General features: G+C 49.5%; 2 protein-coding genes across 5 annotated transcripts in view; both read right to left on the bottom strand.

The window, feature by feature from the left end:
* Nucleotides 1-1,278: 1,278 nt before the first annotated feature.
* Nucleotides 1,279-15,261, bottom strand: Ccdc134 (coiled-coil domain containing 134). 3 transcript variants are annotated; one of them, XM_021216966.1, is made up of 7 exons: nt 15,134-15,261; nt 12,819-12,937; nt 11,450-11,579; nt 11,167-11,251; nt 8,379-8,560; nt 7,996-8,067; nt 1,279-2,614 (listed from the first exon to the last, which is right to left on the bottom strand). In XM_021216966.1, the coding sequence occupies exons 3-7, from the start codon at nt 11,561-11,563 to the stop codon at nt 2,489-2,491; spliced, it is 579 nt and encodes a 192-aa protein (XP_021072625.1). In that variant the 5' UTR covers nt 11,564-11,579; nt 12,819-12,937; nt 15,134-15,261; the 3' UTR covers nt 1,279-2,488. The 3 variants fall into 3 exon arrangements, with proteins under 3 accessions (XP_021072625.1, XP_021072624.1, XP_029386956.1); XM_021216965.1 differs by having other exon boundaries at nt 11,450-11,571; XM_029531096.1 differs by lacking the exon at nt 15,134-15,261 and having other exon boundaries at nt 1,298-2,614; nt 11,450-11,566; nt 12,819-12,873.
* A 1,032-nt stretch (nt 15,262-16,293) lies between these two features.
* Nucleotides 16,294-16,785, bottom strand: part of Mei1 (meiotic double-stranded break formation protein 1) — a 60,862-nt gene continuing 60,370 nt past the window's right edge. For both annotated transcript variants that reach the window (XM_029548203.1, XM_021217163.2), the window contains exon 31: nt 16,294-16,450. In XM_029548203.1, the coding sequence (XP_029404063.1) occupies nt 16,405-16,450 (46 nt within the window). In that variant the 3' untranslated portion in view covers nt 16,294-16,404. The remainder of the gene's footprint in view (nt 16,451-16,785) is intronic.

The following is a 16,785-nucleotide window of genomic DNA, read 5'->3' as shown; positions in this document are numbered from 1 at the left end:
GCTAGTCCCAAATTGGCCTTCCCAGCACATGGAACTGCTTCCTTCAACACTTTTTTTAAATTAAAAAATTTATTCTTGGACTGGAGAGATGGCTCAGCTGTTAAAGCCTAGGCATACAACCCAAAATATATGAACTTTATTTGTATGAATGGTTTCCCTTCATGTATATGTATATGTGTACCATATATATGCCCAGTGCCCAAGGTCAGAAAAGGGCATCAGGTCCCCTGGAACTGGAGTTAGGGATGGTTGTGAGCTACCATATGGATGCTGGGAACGGATCAGAACCCAGGTCCTCCGCAAGAGCGAGTATTCCTAACTCCTTGGCCTTCTCTCCACCTCTTACTCATCACTTTTACAGTTCTCAAATTATAACAATTCCAGGGCTCAGTTGTTAAAATTTAATTAAGCTTATAATTGCAACATCAAAAGTCCCGATGATGACCAGGTGTGGTGCTGTCTCGGGAAATGGAGGTAGATAAAATCCCACTGATGGCCGAGCACAAAGAGATTACTCCATAACCAAAGCTATAGCCACAGCCACACTGCTTGACACATCCTTTTAGCCTCCACACCTCTTCTAAGAAAGACAGGTATAGTGGGCATGCCAGCACTCCTTTAATCTCAGAACTCGGGAGGCAAAGGCAGGCAGATCTCTTGAGTTTGAGGCCAGCCTGGTCTACAGGGCGAGTTCCAGGACAGCCAGGGCTACCCAGAGAAACCCTGTCTCGAAAAAAAAAAAAAAAAAAAAAAAAAAAAAAAAAAAAAGCCAAGTTGGCCTCTAAAGGACTTCTCTAGAAATTCTTCCTTTAATTAAGGGAGGAAGCATTGTCCTTGCAAAACCAGCAACTATAACCTCTCAAAGATGAAGGGCACAGGGAGAAGCCTGGGGGCTGGCTCTAGCCCCTAGTCCCATAAGCACTAGGACAGGTTCAACAGATGACAGGGTAGATCCCATCCTTTTCATGGGCCAAGTCACAAGCTCTAGCGTTGTTCTCTCATATAAACCTCACAGTGGGTCACACAGCTGGGAAGGGACTGGGCTGGGAATGCAGCCTAGATGTCCTGGGCCAGCTGTCTGTCTGTCTGTCTCTTCTGCCCAGGGAGACAAAGCATTTTAATAGAAAAACTTGTCCAGCCCTCCTCCCAACTACTTCTTACCCCTTACTCCTCCTGGACGGCTGCTGGGAAGCAGGTTATCCCAGGACTTCCATGGAGCCTCCCCAATACCTGGCTTCCCGTTGCTAGCCTGGCAAAGAAAAGAAGCCAAAGACGCAGTTTAGAGCTTGTCAGAGGGTTCAGACACCTTCAGATTTATTTTACCAATGAAGGCACAGCACAGGGAAAACAGGCCGGGTCAGCCAGGCTAAGACTCAGGTCTCAGTTGAGCAGTGTTAGCAACACCTGCACTTGAAGGTAGAGGTAGGCTGGGGTGTCTCCACTCCTTTAAGCGATACATTTTGGCTTGACAAGAGCAAAGAGGTGGAGCTGTAATTTCAATAGAGCCAAGGCAGCTACCCGCCTTGAGACTCATAGAAACCATGCTGCCTTCTGAAGGCCTAACTCCTTCCATAGCTTCCTGCTCTGTGGCCACGGGACTCTGACCCACTGTCTGATCAATCCCGCTACAGTACCTCATCACAAAGCACAGCCTCCTGCAACCTGTCCCCTATAGCCCTTCCCCACACACAGTATCTTTTAGCAGCAGAGAGAACAAGTTGATTGTCCCCTGAACCAGCTCAATGACTGTCCCCAGTTATCTGAGAATAGAGATCATGTTCTTTTAAGGTCTCCTTGAAATAAACACCCTCCCAGGGCACTTCTGAGTCCCCTCTGGAAACTGGCCTATCATGAAGGGCAGCAGTGAGTAAGAGAGAGACCTAAACCTAGCTCTTGCTTCTCAGCACTGCAGAGCTAGGGACTCCCTCTTTCTGAGGCAGAAACGTACTCCAGGATGGTCCCGTCATCTGCAGCAGTTCCTGCTGCCCTTACAGTCTCCTCACCAGCCTCGGGGAGGCCAGTGGATTTGCTAGCTTTTAGTACTGTTCTGTAGAGAGCTGGACCAGTGACAGGCAGCCCAGGAACACAGTGAGGCTGGCTGCAAGCATAGCACCTTCACTCGTAACCCAGAGCCTGGTTCTGCTGCTTCCTTATGAAGGGCAGCAGTGGCCTGCAGTCTGCCCTCACCAAAGAGATCCAGGCCAGAAGCTCCTTCAGCCAGCCTCCCCCCGCAGCTTCCCTGCATGATCCTGTTTGTGGAGCAGTGTTCTTTCAAGGCCTCCATGGTGTACTGTAAGATCCTGGAAGCTCAGTCTTTTTGGCCAGGGCTCATCCCTGGCTTCTGAGGACCCACCCGGCAAACAGAGTTCCCGTCTGGAAGTGGCTGCTGCTCATCAAGGTGGTTGCTGGTGCTATACCGCAGCCACACAGTTGCAGCCTTTTCTGAGTGGCCACTTGCTGATTCCTTAGGCCCCTAGCTGGTCCAGGGCTACAACTCAGACTGGGATCTTGAAATCCTTGGGCCTTTCCGGATCTCTTTCCGCTTCTCCTCCTTCTTGCGGCGTCTTTCTTCTTCCCTCAAAGCCTTCTGGAAAGGGTCAGTGCTAGGAATAAACTAGGACAGACAGAGTAGTCGGATTTAGTCTAGGGGTAGCAAAAGGTTTCCTCCAAGCTAAATCACAGAATGTAAGACAAGAGGATTCCTGGAGAAGGCCCTGCCCTCCGGGAGCCCAGACAAGGAATCAGATGAAAGGGTTCAGGAAAGCCACTGACTGGACCATGAGATAACCAGGAGCCTAACTAGCAGAAAATGAGATAGGAGAGTCCAGGCTGGCGGACAGGTGCCAGACAAGGTGTGAACCAGAAAATAAACACACTCTTCTAGGAAGAGGGAGCGGTGTGGTTCTTGGAAGACTTGTCTGACACACCCTTCAGGAGGAAGTGAGCTAGGAGTCCTAGACAGCAGGTGCTGCCTGCCCTAGTGACAAGGTAAGGTCACCAGGAGAGGGAGCACACAGAGCAGAGTGGGTCAGTCACACTAGCAGGCAAGAGCATGAGCGAGAAGTGAGAGACACGGATGCTGGCAAGAAGAGATGGGCAGAGGTCGGGGCGACTTCAGCCTCAACCCGATGCTTCTTCATCCACCCTTTGCTCCTGTTGGTCTGTCTCTACAGCCACTAAACGAACCTGCATCTGTGTCTGTTTGTCTCTATGAGTGATGAGACCCATGGCCACACTCTTGCAGGCCTCTGCCCGTGCTTTGGCCCAGACACAGAATGCCCCTTCCAGGCCTGTCTGTGGGTCTCACTTGCTCTGCTACGGTTGCCTCCTCGGTGGCATCTGCCCCCTCACTGGAACCCTCTTTATAACTCTGTACTAACTTATTCTCGTGCTTCTCCTTCCTTTCTTCACCTGCCTTGTGCCTGACGCCTATGACAGCATGTTTCATGAAGATGGAGGGATGTTGGTATTGGGTGTTGTGTCCCACTATATATATCCCAAGCACAGAATCCCACATGGGTCTCAACAGCATTCAGTGGACATTTTGGACAAAATGAACAAACGGCTTATTAGAATATATAAAGCACAAAGTATTCAAAACTCAGGTGTAAAATATGACCTTTTATATATTCTTAGAACAAAATTGACAAACGTGGGATCAAGGTAAAAGCAAACTAAGAGTGCCATCTTGTGGTATAACCTACCTGCAGAGTGAGTAGTCCATGCCTATGGGAAAGGGAGGAAGTCCCTAGAGTGGTCCAGAGACAGAAGTGACTCAGGTCAGACAGCTTGTGGGATGCCCAACTAACTAGGATGGATTCAACCAGACATCCACTCACCTCCCAGGTATCTATCACTCTTATCTCGAGAAGAAAAGAATCTTCAGTTGGGTGATGGTGGCGCATGCCTTTAGTCCCAGCATTTGGGAGGCAGAGGCAGATGGGTCTCTGAGTTCAAGGTCAACCTGGTCTACAGAGCAAGTTCCAGGACGGTCAGGGCTGCACAGAGAAACCCTATTTTGAAAAAGGAAGGAAGGAAGGAAGGAAGGAAGGAAGGAAGGAAGGAAGGAAGGAAGGAAGGAAGGAAGAGAGGGAGAGGGAGAGAAAGGGGGAAGGAAGGAAGAAAGAGAGAGAGTAGAGAGTATCTTCTGAGGCTGCTGTAAGTAGAGAGGTCCATGTTGAACATAAAAAGTGGGCAGGCTGGGAACCATTTGCATATTATCTGTGAAGCCCTGGGTTCAAGTCCCACTATAGGGAAGTAAACTAGCAGGGTCATCCCCATCCAAAGAGAAGGAAATCATGTTGTTCTGATGGTCACATCCAAGAGCATATTCTGATAACATTATACTTCTGACTCTACCTCCTGAGTAACAGAGGCTTGTATGCGGATTGCAGGGTGAGAAAAGCCCACTTGCAGAAACTAAGCCTCTCCTTGGTGCCCCCTTGTGGCGGGAACAACCTCTGCAAGGTCCCGAGTGGCTCCACACTGACTGGGTCAACCTGGTTCAAGGTCTTGCCCAGGGATACTTCTCAGAGTTATGATTACAGCAGGCAGTCTTGGGGGTGGACCATTTGGAAGCAGCAGCCACTACTTTGATGGGGAAAACTATATCCTTGTTGCATAAAACAGGCACTGGCTCAACAGGAACCTCAGAGGTTCTGCTAGATATCAACAGTCAGGCACGGTCCACTAAGGTACCACTAGGATAAAAACAAGGTGTTGAACAAAAAATGAGTTAGCGTTGCAGCTCTGACCATGCATGGTGGTGGGATATGTTTGTAGTTCAGGAACTTCGGAGGTAAATGCAAGAGGACCAGGAGTTGAGGCTAGCCTGGGCTACATGAGTCAGTCAGTCTGTCTGTCTGTCTGTCTCTCTTTCTCTTTTTCTTTTTTGGTTTTTTGAGACAGGGTTTCTCTGTGTAGCCCTGGCTGTCCTGGCACTCNCTCTGTAGACCAGGCTGGCCTTGAACTCAAAAATTCACCTGCCTCTGCCTCCCAAGTGCTGGGATTAAAGGCGTGTGCCCGGCTGAGACCGTCTTAAAACAAACAAGGAAACACTAATGAAACCCAGGGAAAGAATTGTAGGTCTGCCTGGCTGCTTTCTTTAAGCCATGTGTCTAAAGTTGGGCCTTGTCTAGCAGCTGCAAACCACAGACAAGCAGGACAAGTGGTTTATGTTTTCCACTGTCTGTGAAATCGACATGGTTTGTGGTACGTTTCCTTCCAGCAGCCTGGAGTTTGGGTACTAGTTAGACAAAGCGTAATCGTGTAACCAGCTCCCAGTAAAACATGAGGTGAGAAAGGAAGCTTCCATTACCACTGGTTGCTGGGGTAATTAAATACATCTTCTGTGACTACTGGGAAAGAATGCCGAAAGCTGGTTCTCTGGTATTTTGTTCCAGGTGTGAAATTCCAGGGCTCAAGGGATCTTCCCATGCAACCTCTCAAATGCTGGATTACATGTGAGCCAGGTAAAAATCCCACTCATCTGAACCCTCTGAAGCAAAGTCTAGGTGAACGAGGGAAGTGACTAGAGGACAGTTAAAGTATAGGTATCAGGAGGGACACTGAATAATTCAGCAAGAATGCAAGCCTCTGGGGAGGCCTGGAGACTCTAGAAGACACGGAGAACAATCAGGGCAGGTACCACTAACTATTACTGGGTGTGTAATTCTCATCCACATGATGGGAAAACCCACATAGACACAGTCAACAATGAACTACTGTCCTGTGTTCCACACCATCAAAGGTAGCTATATCCTCAGAGTAGCTACCCATCACAGGATGACACAACCTTGTTTTACTCTCCCAGATAAACTATTGTTTATTCTTAATGTCTGAGCAGCCTTAGTTATACCACACAAGGCAACAGAGGCTAAAATTCTGCACTTAAATATTGCCAGGGTTTGGGCATAAAGCATAAAGTGGGAGAAAAAGCCCCCAGGGGCATTGACCCATGGTGGATGATGGTTGCTTTGAGCTCATCTTTTGCTTCCTATAATTATTAACAAATACAGTTAGTAAAACTGGCAGGTAAAAATCTAAATTTTAGGTGGATGTAATAGATAATACATTGATTTTTAAATGATATTCTAATGGTTCTTGAGTCATCCTAGTCCCAAGATTTAAGTAACCCCTGTTTGAGTCAAGGACCCTGAAGACCACGGTAACTCACTCAGTCCTGCAGCTGGCCTCATCCTCACCCTCAGAACGAGGCTGTGGTAGCTTTAGCCTGTAATTCCAGCACTTGGAAGGAAGGCTAAGGCACGAATGTGGATAAGTCTAAGGTCAACCTGAGTTATTGAGTGTACTGGCTGGTTTTGTGTGTCAACTTGACACAGGTTGGAGTTGTCACAGAGAAAAGGACTTCAGTTGGGGAAATGCCTCCATGAGATACAGCTGTGGGGCATGCTCTTAGTTAGTGATCAAGTAGGAAGGGCCCATTGTGGGTGGTGTCATCCCTTGGCTGGTAGTCCTGGGTTCTATAAGAAAGCAAGCTGAGCAAGCCAGGGGAAGCAAGCCAATAAGTAATATCCCCCCATGGCCTCTGCATCAGCTCCTGCTTCCTGACCTGTGTGAGTTCCAGTTCTGACTTCCTTTGGTGATGAACAGTAATATGGAAGTATAAGCTGAATAAATCCTTTCCTCCCCAACTTGCTTCTTGGTCACGACGTTTGTGCAGGAATAGAAACCCTGACTAAGACACAGCATAAAACTCTGTCTCAAGACTCTAATCAACAAACCCAAAACAATGCATACGACTACAGCCTCATTAAGTGACATAAGACAAACTGAATGAACCCGGTCACTGCCTCTCAGTCAGATTAGCCAGGCAGGCGGCTATGCAGCAAGTAATTTCCAGTGTTGCTGGGCACCTTCCTACGTTCTTACTGAGTACCTAATAATACAAAATCTGGTATAGTCTCTTGTTTGGTTGATTTTATTTTTGCTTTGTTTTACGGCAGTTTTAGTCCAGGCTAGCCTCAAATTCACTACATAAGACAGGTGGCCTCATGCTCCAGCCTCCTGAGCTGTGGGGTTACAGGTAAGCCCCACCACATCTCCCTTCTAGCAACTTTTTATCCAGATTATTTTTTCAGGATTACTTTTTTGCAGAGAGACTAATCTTGAAAGGATGAGATATCTTTTCCTTGACAAAGCACAGATCTGTTTAATTCACTATGAGGATGTCAAATTTCACAAGCACAGTGATCTGTAGGTATAATGCAAACCTACTGCATGCACAACACCTGCCTGGCCCTTCCATGTAAAGACCTGGAAGAACAAGGGGACCGAAGACAACAAGCCTAAAGTCTAGCTCCTGCTTTGGCTGCACTGAAAACCGTCTATGACCTGCTGACATCTAAACAATAGCAAGCTACTGTGTCAGCCACAAGCTGGTAGAATCTCGAGTCTGTCACAAACTCAACACCTGTCTCTAAACGGGCTATGATCTGAAGAGTTTCAGCTGCTCACCCACAAGAGGAGCCTTTCTTTCCTTCCTGTCCTCCTTGGCCTGCCCTGCTCCCTGTTCCCTTCCCCCCATGTGTCACCATCTGTCTTCTCAGGCTGCAGCTGTTAGCCCCCAGAGCCAAGTTTAGAACTCTGGAGTAAAGGCATGTGTAGGCGTGAGAGCAGAAACCAGAGTGCACCAGGACCAGAGGCTCAGAGCAGGGAAGGGCGTGACCTGACTTCACCTGGTCACTCTGACACTTGTAACCTGGGGTACATAGTGTGCAATGAGATGAGGATATTCATAGCCTCAGGGATCCCCCCGAATCTCCATCAACCCCCAGCTTTGGTGTACAACATTCGGAGAGAAACAGTGACTTGCCAATAACGTCAATAACTTAAGTAATGGTTTCTGATCCCAGACTCATTGGATTGTCTGGTTCCAAGTCTAAAGCTCACACTGCATACCCTAGACCTTAGTTCCTGCAGGCCCCAATTCCCGTGCCCACCAGACACCAATAGTCACAGGCCACAGCAGCTCACCTCTGTCCGGTCTGTTTTAAATGGGTTCCGGAAGTCAGAATCTTTCTCACTGATCCCCAGCTCCTGGGCCATCTGTGGATGAAAAATCTAGTCATCCTCTCCTGCCTTCTGCTCCCTGGTTACTAGAGCCATCCCACCATGCAGGGTCTTAAGCCTCAGAGCCTAGACAGATAGGGCCAGAAACAATCCCTAGGGGCTCTGATACCCTCCAAAAGTCAGCACAGAAGTTAGGCCCCTTGAAGTTAGGCCTCTATGACCCAAAGTGCTCTGATACTTATAGAACCACTAAGTACCTAGGCTGACAGAGCCAACCACATATAGACAGATTCGAGGCTCCCAGCTCACCACCTGACAGGGATCCCAGCCCTCAAACCAGTACTTACCAGGTTGAGGATGGGTGAGTGGGGCCCCTGGTCAAAGACACCTGTCTGGTTGCAGAAGCTGATGCCCCAGCGGATGAGGAGGTTCCAGTTGGAATTATGGTCAAAGTAGTGGTGTACAATCTTTGGGAAGCGCAGCACAACGTCACCAAAGAAGGCTGTGTTCTCCACCACGTGGGAGAAAGCTGGCGAGAGGGTTGTAAGTCGTCAGAGTAGTTGCTCTTCTCCTCTTGTCCACCTGGCTGACCCCAGACCTCCTCCAGGGATGGAGGCATCTATAAACCCACCAATCAGAGAAGGGCATGGCAGCCACGGATCACAGGCTGCTCACTGCATATGCACTAGGGCCTTATATCTCATTAATGGGCTTTTTTACAGGGAGAAGTGGCTGCCGTTCCTATTTTACAGGTTGTGTTTGTTGTTGGATTTTTATTTTTCAACTTGACATAAGGGAGCATCATCTGGGAAGGGAATGTCACTCGGGGAATTGCTTCCATCACACTGGTCTGTGGCCACATCTATATCCATTTTCTTGATAGATGATTAATGTAGGAGGGCCCAACCTACTGTGGAGTGGGCCACCCTGAGCTTATACATGAAAGCAGGCTGAGCAAACCACGCGGGACAAGCCAGTAAGCAGCACCCCCCATGGTCTCCATGTCAGTTGCTGCCTTGGCTTCTCTCAGAGATGGGCTGTCATCTCTAAGCAACAACAACAAACCAACCTTTCCTTCCCTAGCTGGTCAAAGTGTTTAATCACAGAACAGGAACCACACCAGGACACAGCAGCTACTGAGTATCCAATTTAGCCTGCCAACCTAGGGTGTCAGTTCAGCCTCAGGACTCAGGAGCTCAGAGGGCTCATCTCCGGAACTGAGGCACAGTAGTGCACAGGGCAGAACAAAGCCAGGGGTCAGGAGTTCAAGGTCATCCTCAGCTACAGAGTTATGGAGCAAGACTGGGCTACATAAAACCCTAGGTATTCCCTTGTTTTGACAAAAGGTTGATTTCCCTTGAGAATCAGAGATGCATTGTTTTGTACAGAGGCAAACTACCCAGGGCAGGGAGCCAAGTGTCTGAAGCTGTACCTTAGTGTTAACTGTGCACGGTCAGTTGTCATGACGGCTAGGAGAAGGATCAGAATTGTAGTGTTTTTGTCTAAAATAGTCTTTCTAGCCAAGTAGTGGTGGCGCACACCTTTAATCCCAGTATTCAGGAGGCAGAGGCAGGTGGATTTCTGAGTTCAAGAACAGCTTGGTGTGTGTGTGTGTGTGTGTGTATGCAAGCATCCTCGAACACACATATGTGTATATGTAAATATATACATATTTTCCATTTAATTTTATTTTGCTTTGCTTGACAGAGGGTTTCATGTAGCCCAAGTGGGACTGATACTTACATGGAACCAAGGCTGACCTTGAACTCCTGATCTCGCCTCTACACCCCAAGTGCTGGGATTACAGGTGTGATACCACAACCAGCTTTACTTTTCTGTTACGCGCTTGTTCTCTTTCCAGTAGTGTCTTGACGAGGCCAGAGGCTAGCCTCAAACTCAGTATGCAGCTCAGATTGGCCTTGAGTTCATGATCCTTTTTCTAAAAGCTAGGATTATAGGTGTATGGCCCCACTACTGTCTTATTTTGAAATTGTCTAGATGTATTTGCTACAACATAAAACTTTTTCACCCTGCTCCCTCTAACACCCTACTCTTACACCAGTATATCTAAACCAGGAAATTAACAGTACATTAGTTTACCTACAGCTATTCAGCATTTTTGTGTCAGTTTCCCTCTTTTAATGAGGTCAACAGGTCAGTTTGCACTGGAGTTAGCGTGTTCATTCTAATGATAAGCCCCCAAGACCCAGGTAAGAATGAAGAGTAGCTATAGCTGCACTCCTGGAGCAGAGTGGACCCAGACAGCCCAGGGAGGCAAGCAAAAGCCAAAGATCTGCCAGGCTGGTATGTAGGTGATGGAGCTCTGGGCTTCAGAATAATCCCGACGCTCAGAGAACTTAAGAATCAGTTTGGTTGAGAAAGGAGAGCCAAGGCAGATAATGTGTTCTCTTCCATCAAGCATGAGGGTGGCACCTGCAAAGCGTCACTATTCACACACAAGCTGCTGCTCCCTCCTCTCAGTGATGCTAAGAACCTATTATTGCTAATAGTGATCGTTTAGGCCAGGCCTTCAATCCCAGCACTCGGAAGCAGAGGCAGGCAGATCTCAATGTATGAGGCCACCCTGGTCTACGTGTCAAGTTCTAGGACAGGTTATATAGTGAGAAAAAACAAAACTTGCGATCCATTCGTAGGCACAAAGAGGCATACCACCGAGAAGGAACTCTTGCAGGAAGGACGGGAAGGACATGAAACAGCCCTACACCTTACCTGACGTACTCACTATGTCTGAAAAGGAATTTAAGGAGTTTGGGATCTTTACTAAAGTAGCAGAGAGTGCTGGTAATCACACTCTGCCTCAGCTATTTGATCTGCCCTGGTCACTTCTCCTTCAGATGGGAACAACCCCCATTTGCCTTCCTACAAAGTGACTAGCAGGCTCTGTCCTGCACCCTGAGTGGTAGCAGGGAGGCTCTTCTCTAGTTCACCCGTCCCAAGCACAGGACAGCATAAAGGATACCTGCCAAGGACAGAAAAAATGGTTCTGAACCCTAGAAATGATTAGAGAACCACGCTGGGCCCATTCCCAGGGGACAGTGATGAGAACAGAGAAGCAGCAGCTGGGGAATACCAAGGGCAGGGAGCCAAGGGCGGGCGATGTTGGGGCGACCATACCATCCTTCAGCTTCTCATCCTGGGGGACCGGCCCATCTGGAAGCACATCGGCAGCAATGAGCACTGTCCGGGAGTCCTCCAGCACCTGAAGGAACCCCATCTTGGCTAAGTGGTTGTGTGGAGACCTTCACAACTTAGTTCCAGCCCCGTTACCTGAATCCCACTCCAACCCTTCTACATATGGGTCATTCCCTTGCTGAACACTGTTCCCTTTAGAGAACCCGTCCTCCATGCTCTAACTGACACCCTGTCCTGCCGTGAGCTGCCCTGCTTCCTGACACACCTTAAAGAGTCCCTTAAGCATGACATCCAGGATCTTGTACTGCTGGTGGATGTCGTTCAGCTGTGCCAGGTTCTTCAGTGCCAACAGCTGCTCTCGCCGCTTCACCTCAAACATCTTCTTGTCTTAGCAGCTGTAAGTTAAGGGGCTAGCACAAAAACCAGCACAATGGCCCTGTCTCAGAGGCCCACACATTCCTAACCTATGCCTCCAAAGCCTTGGGTGACCATGGCTGGGACATATATAGGTCCTGTAAAGTACCAGTTCTCTAGATCTCAAAGACTCTACACACAGAAAAGAGACCAAGCCCAACACTCCAAAACCAGGCACCTGCCCTCTACTCCCTATATTTATCTCCTTGTCATCTTTCACAATCATTCACTGTTCCAGAACCTCCAGCAACCTGTTTCAACTGTAGTGTCAGCCGGACATGTCCCCACCATTCTGGAGTTTCAGTTCTCAAGACCTTGCTCAGTAGGTCCACAGTACATTTCCCAAGACCTCCTGTATCCATCAGAGCCTCTGAGCACAGGAACAAAGGCCATCTGTGTGGATGCTGTGGCGTATTTAAATGTTTAGTTCCCAGATGTGTCAGGAAGCAGGGCAGCTCACAGCAGGACAGGGTTTTAGCACAGGAGGATGGGTAGAGGTTCTCTAAAGGGGACAGTGTTCAGTGAGGGAGTGACACGGTTAGGAGGTGTGGCCTTGTTAGAGGTGTGACACTGGGGGAGGGCTTTGAGATTTCAGAACCCACACCAGGCCCAGTCTCTCTGCCTCCCCCTTACAGATCAGGATGTAATCTCTCAGCTGCTGCTCCAGCGCTAAAGCTGCCTTTCTGCTGCCATGCTTCCCACCACAATGATCAAGAACTAACCCTCTGAACCTACAAGCAAGCCCCCAGCCAAAGGCTTTCTTTTATAAGCAACCTTGGTCATGGTTTCTTTCTCTTCACAGCAACAAAGCAGTAACTAATACACATACTTTCTGGTTCTATAGATGCCTCAAAACGAGGGAGGGTCTTGTCTCATCTTTGGGTCACCAAGGCATGGACCAGAGGACCAGACAAGATAAGCTAGCAACCCAAAGTTCTGGAGGTCCTGTGTGAGTTCTTAGCCAGGTACCACACACGTACAGTCCTAAGCCTTTGCACATCTGAGAGATGGGTCTAAACTTCAGTTAACATGGGGAGCAGGCTCAGGAGAAAGCTGACATGCTCAGTATGGCCTGAGTTTATTTCCTCCTCCCGCCTATTCTTACTAACTGTCTGCTCGGCCCTGGAATCCCCTCAAGGAGTCATAGACACTGAAGGACCTCATTCACCAGCCCTTCAGAGACAGCGAATTCACATCCCACCAAAGCCCCGAAGAGATACAAATCTTGAGGCTCGGGTCCAGAGTGCTCTTCAGGGTGCCTGTGACGTCTGCGCCAGACCACAACAGGACAGAGAAGGCTGCCAGGAACTGAAGAAGATCCATATCTGAGATTCTGGAGCTAGAGGAACAACCCGAAGATGGGGGCAGGGGGTGAGTTCAGTGAAAACATACTTCCCCAGACACGGGCCAGCCTCCAAATACCAAGCATCCAGCTCCAGGAAGCCCTGAAGCTCTAGCCAGGGCCGCTGACGAGTGGACACACTATACAGGCTTACAGGATTGCAGAAGAAAGGAAGAGACACTTTAGCCAGGCTTACAACACTGGATAGGGATTAAGGCTAAAGCTCTAGGTTGGAGTCTTGATTATACCTGCCTTGTTCCTGGGCAAGCCCTCCAGTTCTCTAAGCTTCCTTAAGATAGCTTCCTATAAAATCGAGCATAGGAGGTCCCTTTCCTGATGCAGAGCGGCAGGTCTGAACAATGTACTAGGTCTGGAGAAAGGGGCTGACTGGGCAATAATGTTCTTCTCATTCCCTGTCCTAGCCTTCTAGGAGGGTACCAGCCAAGGAGTCTGAGGCAGTGAGGTACCAGCCAAGGAGTCTGAGGCAGTGAGGTACCAGCCAAGGAGTCTGAGGCAGTGAGGTACCAGNAGCCAAGGAGTCTGAGGCAGTGAGGTACCAGCCAAGGAGTCTGAGGCAGTGAGGTACCAGCCAAGGAGTCTGAGGCAGTGAGGTACCAGCCAAGGGGTCGCAGGCAGTGAGGTACCAGCCAAGGAGTCTGAGGCAGTGAGGTACCAGCTAAGGAGTCACAGGCAGTGAAAAGGTATGTAAGGCCTATGTGGCTTCCCTCCTCCTCCAACTTCTCCTGACATCAGAAAGAAGGGACACAGGATGGGAAGGGAAGCAGGGAAGAAGACGTGGAGACTGCACCCACTCACCCAGGGACCACATGCAGCATCTGTCCCTATTCCAACAACAGCCCAATTGTTACTGACCAAGCAATGTTCCATGCAGTTCTAGAGCTGAGAACACATACCCAGGAAGTATGGCAAACCAAACTCCCTGAACTTGTACTTTATCGCTTGAACTGTAAGACATAATCAAGCAACATACAAGCATGAAAGGATGAGGCAGGGTGGGGGCGCTGAGTCGGTTGGTGAAGTTCGAACCAGGGCCTGAGTCTGATCCCCAGCATCATGTATAAGCTGGGCGCAGTGCATGCTTGTGCTCCTAGAGCTGAGGAGTTGGGGGAGGGGGGTCTCAACTATTCCTGGGGCTTGCTGGCCAGCTAGTCCAGCTGAATCTAGAAGCTCCAGGTTCACTGAAAGGCCCTGTCTCAAGGAATAGGTAAGAGAACAACTAAGAAAGATACCTGGTATTGATCTCTGCCCTCTGCAGGCACATATTGAGGTGTACATGAATGAACACACACACACAGTTGGTTCTGGTTTTTTAAGGATAGGAAGGATTTGGTCAAGTGAAACGTTAATATGAGGGGGCCAGAAGGGGGCTCATGACTTTAACCTCACCACTTGGGAGGTTGAGGCTGGAGAATGTCCTTAAGTTTGAGACTGATCTAGGCCTTGTCCAAAACTCCAAAATGGATAGAATAGGGTGGAAAATGACAGTCAACGGAGGCCTCATACTCAGACGATACCCTGTCTTACTAATGTGGAAACTGAGGGACAAAAAAAAAAAAGTTACTATGCAGAGTCGTTCGTTCAGCTGTTCCTAGGCTGAGCCAGTCTTACTCTCAGTTCAGGGCACTGTCTCTAAATAAGCACAGGGCATCTCATATCAAAGCTGGCCACACCCCACCCGGAATTTGAGATGCTCTGGAAGAGACCTTTAGGAGAACCTCTGCCCCCACGGAGACTGGACAGCAGAAGACTACAGAACGAAGACTATCCAGGACCGACCATCCGTCCACCTTCCGCCTCACGTTCCAGAACCCAAGCGGACTTGAACCAGGCCACAGCAAAACTTAGGGAAACAGAAATTCACCTGACAACTTAGGATAACTCAAGCAGCACACACGTGGGAAAGCAAAGGAGCGGACCGCGGGGCACAGGTCTGGTTTTCTTTACTGATACTCTACTCTTCGGCCTCTAAATCTCGCTTCTGTCCCGAGCGTCCCCAGCGCTCTTTCAGGCTCGGCGAGCGACTCTCCGAACTCGTCCTGTAGAGCCTGTGGTAGTGGCCGGGCGGGGATTTGGTGTCCGAGACCCGAAGCCGCACACAGTGCAGGGAGCTCCGCACTCCCCCCAGCCCCCAAGAAGCCTACAGTACAGTCCGGCACCCCCACCACTACCTACCCGGGCCGGCGGTGCAGGGAGAAGGGAGCAGACCCTCGGCGGGCAGCCGGAAGCAACCAACTCCGGCAAGGCGCGGAACTCTACAGCACCCGGCCGGCAGCGCTAAGAGACCCACGAGCGGCCGTCCCACCCACTGCGCTGCTCCTGACCAATGAGACCGGGCCGCGACCGCCGCGCTCCGCTGACCTCACTTCCGGCCCCGCCCCTGCTGTGCTCCGGCGCCTATCGCTGCAGCTGTCAGCCACGGCGTGGTCCTGGGAGAAGCCGTCGCTGGGCTCGCTGATGATCTCGGTTCTGGTGGAGTTGGAAGTAGTTAAGCCACGGATGGGGCTTTTACCCTGCTGAAAGCGCGTCAGCAAACCGCGGCCCGAAACCCTTGCTGCCCGGCGCTTTAAGCGTGGTGCCTGACGTCTCATCCTTGTCTATTTTAAACCTCAGCTCACAAGATCCAAAGAACTTTTTAAGGAACCAGCAGAACCTACGGGAGTGCGGAGCGCGGGCAACCCCTACTTGTTCATCTAGTCCACTGATTTCTAAACCAGAGTTCTTACTCTGTTCGTAGACATTCTGTTTTGCTCCGGGGTAGAGATTGAGGGTGTCAGGACAGCTAGATCCGGGGAAGACAGGCGGAGTGGCCAGTTAGGACGCAAAGCCCAGGCTGGGCTGATACACAAACAGGTGTGGGCAGAATTGTCTGCCAGTAGCTGGTGACAGTAGACATTAAATGACCACTGCCAGCGTGAGTATAGAAAAGGGCTTTGAGAGGGCTGGCTTGAGCCAGAGAGACTGAAGTGGGTTTGCTCAGGGAGTCAGACTGAGGGTTTGATTTTTTTTAACCCCCTGAGATTTATACCTCTTCCCATGTCCACTTGAGGTGAAGTACTTCTCCAAAGTCCAACCACAAGGCTTGGGGCCCTTGATGTTCGGGCCTTCCCAGCTCAGGGGTTCTTCATGTTCTCTATGTACAACTATGAGGCACTTTGCACATGCTCCTTAAATGCTGTCACTCTCCAGTCTGGCTCCGTCATCTGCTGAAACAAGCCAGTGTCCAGCTGAGTAGCTGAGGAACACGTTCCAGGAAGGTGAGTTCAGAGTGAAAGTCCACACAGGAATGTTAATGCATTATTTTATTTCCCGATTCCATTTCCACCGTGGAGTAAAACAGCTCCAGAGAAAGGCTTGATACTGTCGTTTTTTCTCCTCAACCATTATGCCCCTAATTTGTCTGCAGGTCTCATAGTTTTTTGTTCTGGGCCTTTACGTCCTGAGGCTCAGTCTCTGATGTGAGCCAGGGAGACAGACACACCTCCGAGGCAGCTGGCATGAAATGTGAGAGGAGAATAAAAGAGAAAGGGAGCTGAAGGGGGAGGGGAGGGAATATCACAGAACCCCAGAAGGGTAGCAATGGTCAGAGAAGAGCATGGATACTTCTAACCTTGGTGGCACGGACTCCAAAACTGGGACCCTCAGTTGGCATATAACAGAACTGTTCCATGAAAAGAGAAGATAGCCAGGGAAATAGCCAATAGGGCTTAGAAGTTCTCCTCTGGGGCCGGAGAGATGGCTCAGCAGTTAAGAGCACTGACTGCTCTTCCAAAGGTCCTGAGTTCAAATCCCAGCAACCACATGGTGGCTCACAACCATCCATAATG

This window comes from Mus pahari, chromosome 17 (assembly GCF_900095145.1).
Source record: "Mus pahari chromosome 17, PAHARI_EIJ_v1.1, whole genome shotgun sequence".
Lineage (NCBI taxonomy): Eukaryota > Metazoa > Chordata > Mammalia > Rodentia > Muridae > Mus > Mus pahari.
The sequence above is the reverse complement of the archived record's forward strand: the minus strand, read 5'-3'. Positions and strand labels throughout refer to the sequence as shown.

Coding starts and splice junctions, on each gene's coding strand:
- Ccdc134 (XM_021216965.1), bottom strand. CDS start 12,921: ATGGATCTTCTTCAGTTCCTGGCAGCCTTCTCTGTCCTGTTGTGGTCT. Junction 8,068..8,378: donor ACTCACCCATCCTCAACCTG/GTAAGTACTGGT, acceptor TTTCATCCACAG/ATGGCCCAGGAGCTGGGGAT. Junction 2,615..7,995: donor TTAAAACAGACCGGACAGAG/GTGAGCTGCTGT, acceptor TGTCTGTCCTAG/TTTATTCCTAGCACTGACCC.